This window comes from Wasmannia auropunctata, unplaced genomic scaffold (assembly GCF_000956235.1).
Source record: "Wasmannia auropunctata unplaced genomic scaffold, wasmannia.A_1.0 LD313125.1, whole genome shotgun sequence".
Taxonomy (NCBI): domain Eukaryota; kingdom Metazoa; phylum Arthropoda; class Insecta; order Hymenoptera; family Formicidae; genus Wasmannia; species Wasmannia auropunctata.
The window spans coordinates 26,134-29,906 of NW_012049765.1; the positions used below are offsets into that span (position 1 = coordinate 26,134).

Here is a 3,773-nt window from a genome sequence, read left to right on the forward strand (position 1 = left end):
TATCATCTAAGAGAATTATGTAAGAGAGAAGGAAGATGAGTGGGCGAGTGAGAGAGGGGGAAGAAGAGGGAGAGTGCGTGCCCGCGCGCTCGCGCATGCGTGTGTCAACGGGATTGTAATAATAAATGAGATATTGAATTACAATGACGTATAAATAATAAAGCTAACGCTTAAATGACATATTCTTTTTATACGTAATTCGCAGATTGAGCATTTATTTTTTCTGAATATTCTATATAATTGATCACTTAGTAATCTTGCTGGTAAAGTTTGTTTTTCATTAAATATTCTTTTCTCAGAACAAAATTCAAAAATAAGTTTTATATTATAAAAAAAAGTATTTGCTGCATTGAAAGTTATTTTTATTTAATTGCGTAAGACTTAATCGCATCTAACGATTGCAAAAGTATAACGTCGAATATAAAATAAATGACTTAAGAATCTTTAGATAACACATTTCTGCAATCAAAATATATATTATGCATAATTTTAAAAAATTCTTTCAATGGTTCTTATACAAGATATCTCGAAATTTGCGAATCAAAGTAGGTATTATAGTAAGAGAGTTCTTAAAAAACATGAAAACGACAAAAAGTCAAATATCTAACAGAAGCTAATTCATGTCATAACGTCTCTCATTTCTCGATCAGTTTGATCATAAAATTATTTAAAAAATCATAAAATTTCCATAAAGAAAAAATGATTTAATTTTGTCCACATTTTTAAAAACTATTTATTTTAATTGAAAAAATCACAACATTTAAGTATGCAAGGACCCGAATGGAAGTTTAATAGAGGTAGAGATGCTAGATTCAAGACATTTTTTAACGTCTCCCATTTCTCAATTATTTTAATTGTGCGGAATGTAATCCTAATTAATTTTCTGTTATTATATTTATTTTCGGTTTTCTAAATTTCCAAAAAAATGTTCTCTCCCTTTGCAGCTTCATGTGACAGGCCTCTTCAACGATGACGAGACATCCGAAATACTGAACAAGACGATCTCCGATATGGCGTCTATACTGAAATGTACGATCATTACCAAGCAAAAATTGTGACCATTTTTAATCAAATTGCCACAAAGGATGCTCAACGATTATTTGTCCACTATAACGTTTAACGTGCTGTTAAAGAAACTAGGTCTAGGATATTTTAATTCTATGCTTGTCCGACTATTATTACAGATTGATTAGTGCTGGATTGATTAATTAGGATCGGCGCGGATGGTAATATCTATATATTTAAATCTTTGAGTCCGGTCACAGAGCCTAAGTTTTATTCAAGTATATATTATACACGAGAATACGTCCTTGCGCGTCAATGTTTACCAGTCGATCGTTACATTCTCTCGCGATCGGTCGTTTAACTTAACTTTCGAGAGCTTGCTCCCTTTTATCATTGTATGTGTAAATTTAAGTCCTAACGACGGACGTTACTCTTTCCTTATCTGCGCGTGCAGCTTACAGTAATCGTTTAGAGATTTTTATTTGTATTAATCTATTGCGTACAGTACTATGTTCTATGTATTATTAATTTGCTCGATACAAAAACATTATGAAAACTGCAACAATTTAATAATTTAATATTTCTGAAATTTCAAGCGTTATGCTCTCATTTCGCCAAAGAGCCTACTTGCCTCGAGTATTTGTTTCTGTGCTTATGCTTTATCACCATGTATACCATGCATTTTTATGTTACCGAACAGCTGAGTGGGTTACTTTAAAATGTAACTTTGTGAAAAAAATCGCAGCGACTTGCATTTTTTTTCAAATTAAAGAGAAAGGTTCGAATTTTATGACGCTACAAACGGCAACTCAGAGAAAAATTTTAGCAAGTCCGTGCATTCTGTCACACTTTGCAATTTTCATTATGGCAAACATGTTCTCAGATATAAGAGTTGACAGTAGCAGAGGTGCATTATATATAAAATCAATCCATAGTACCTTAAAGTAGAGATTTTAAGCTTTAATTTAAAAAAAAGTTCATTATCCTACGATGATTTTTTGCGGAGTTATCGTCAGCCAAGTTGGCCAATTTTTGCCCAAAATTTTTTATACTATAATTTTATTGAGCAGTGTATAAATATGATATGTTATTAATTTGTCGATTTGTCATAACTGTAAACATAGTTTATATTTATTTTGGGTTCCGCATATTAATTAATTAAATTCTTTTCTCTTTTCCATCTCTAAACTATTCATTTGTGATTTTACTACGTTATATTTCGAGATCTACAATGCCAAATGTGTTTTTCCAAAAATTTTTTATTTAAATTTTAATTTGGAACAATTTTTTTTTTGAAGTCATCTTGTGTCATTATAATTGACATGATATAATTGTGACATTTTTTAAAGTAAAGTTTCCAAATTTAGACTTTGCGTCTTCGCAATATTTTCGCACGCAGAAGGAAAATAAAATTTTTATTATGCAATTCAAATCTGCAAACTATCGATTTGGACTACTTAGAGGTTGATCGCGGTTCAACCGTTATTGAGATCCGAAATCTCGGGTGCTTGCAATTCGGCGGAATGTGTAAATAGACCCGGTCTCACGCATACTCTTTAGCGCCGAAACACAATCGTGTCTTTTGATTATAGGAGATCTCACCAGGGTTGGGTAAATTAATTTTTTTTAAATTAAGTTAAGTTAAAGTTAACAATCTAAAAATTTAACTTAGTTAAGATACAAGTTAGACTATAATAAAATTAATTGAGTTAAAAGTTAAGCTAATAAAAAAAAAGTAATTGAAAAGTTAAAGTTAAATTTTTTCATTTTATAATTTTAGGGTTTCTAAATAAAATATATATTTGTCATACTTATTTCTGTCGAGCCGCGGAAAGAGGACCGATTTCAAAGGACTTCTCTTCCAATGTGATTTAATGCACAGAAGTTCCGCGAACAGTGATTCCTTCCCGCGGCCAGACTATATATTTATTATATTACAATTGCCTTGATGTGTGTTCTCAAAATTGAGTTTGAAGACACTAACTTAGACATGTATTTTATTTTGGGTTTACAAGAAGCACTAAAAATGTAACTTCAAGAAAGTTGGATCAAAAGTTAAAAGTTAAGAGCCTAAAATGTAACTAACAAGTTTAAGTTAAATTAAAATTATTTAACTTTTTAACTTAACTTTTATCTTTTTAACTAGGCACTACCCAACCCTGGATCTTACCCTTGGATCCGATATCAACGTCCTACATAATAGGTCCTATGTAAGAGGCCGCGGCTCGCGGCGATAAGTTTCTCAATTATAAAGTCGCCTGTACTTGTCTCTTATCGTATGTACATAATATACACGCGAGCCCGTGTGCAAGTGCAAGGACAACTGCACAATTGCGCGATACAAACTACTTAACTTACAAACAATTTGTGCGAAATTATCGTCGACGTTATATCTACCGAACGTGGGTGCAATACTGCGTGTAGCGTCGAAAGCACGACATCGGGCACCGAGTAATTCCACGGTGTCGATTTTGGCTCGCTCGACGCACACCGGCCGGAATGTATCTGTTAGAATCAACCTCTCACCCGCCCCGAGGAATATCCAGGTATGATTTTCCATGTCGTTAATTTGCCACGAAGAGATGACTCACTTAGAGATGTAAAAAAACGTTTTTTTCTAATAGAAAAAAACATTAGGAAAAAACCGTGTTTTATTTCATTGAAAAAATACAAATTTGTTTTTTTTTCTAATTCCGATAGCACGACTAATTAATTGTAAATAGCAATTATATAATTATATTATTAATTTTAATGCGATCTACATTTAA

At 32.1% G+C, this 3,773-nt stretch overlaps 1 protein-coding gene across 1 annotated transcript in view; it reads left to right on the plus strand.

The window, feature by feature from the left end:
* Positions 1–3,390: 3,390 nt before the first annotated feature.
* LOC105460948 overlaps positions 3,391–3,773 on the plus strand; it is a 6,042-nt gene continuing 5,659 nt past the window's right edge. The window contains exon 1 of the mRNA XM_011707444.1: positions 3,391–3,551. Coding sequence (XP_011705746.1) covers positions 3,505–3,551 — 47 coding nt within the window. The 5' untranslated portion in view covers positions 3,391–3,504. The remainder of the gene's footprint in view (positions 3,552–3,773) is intronic.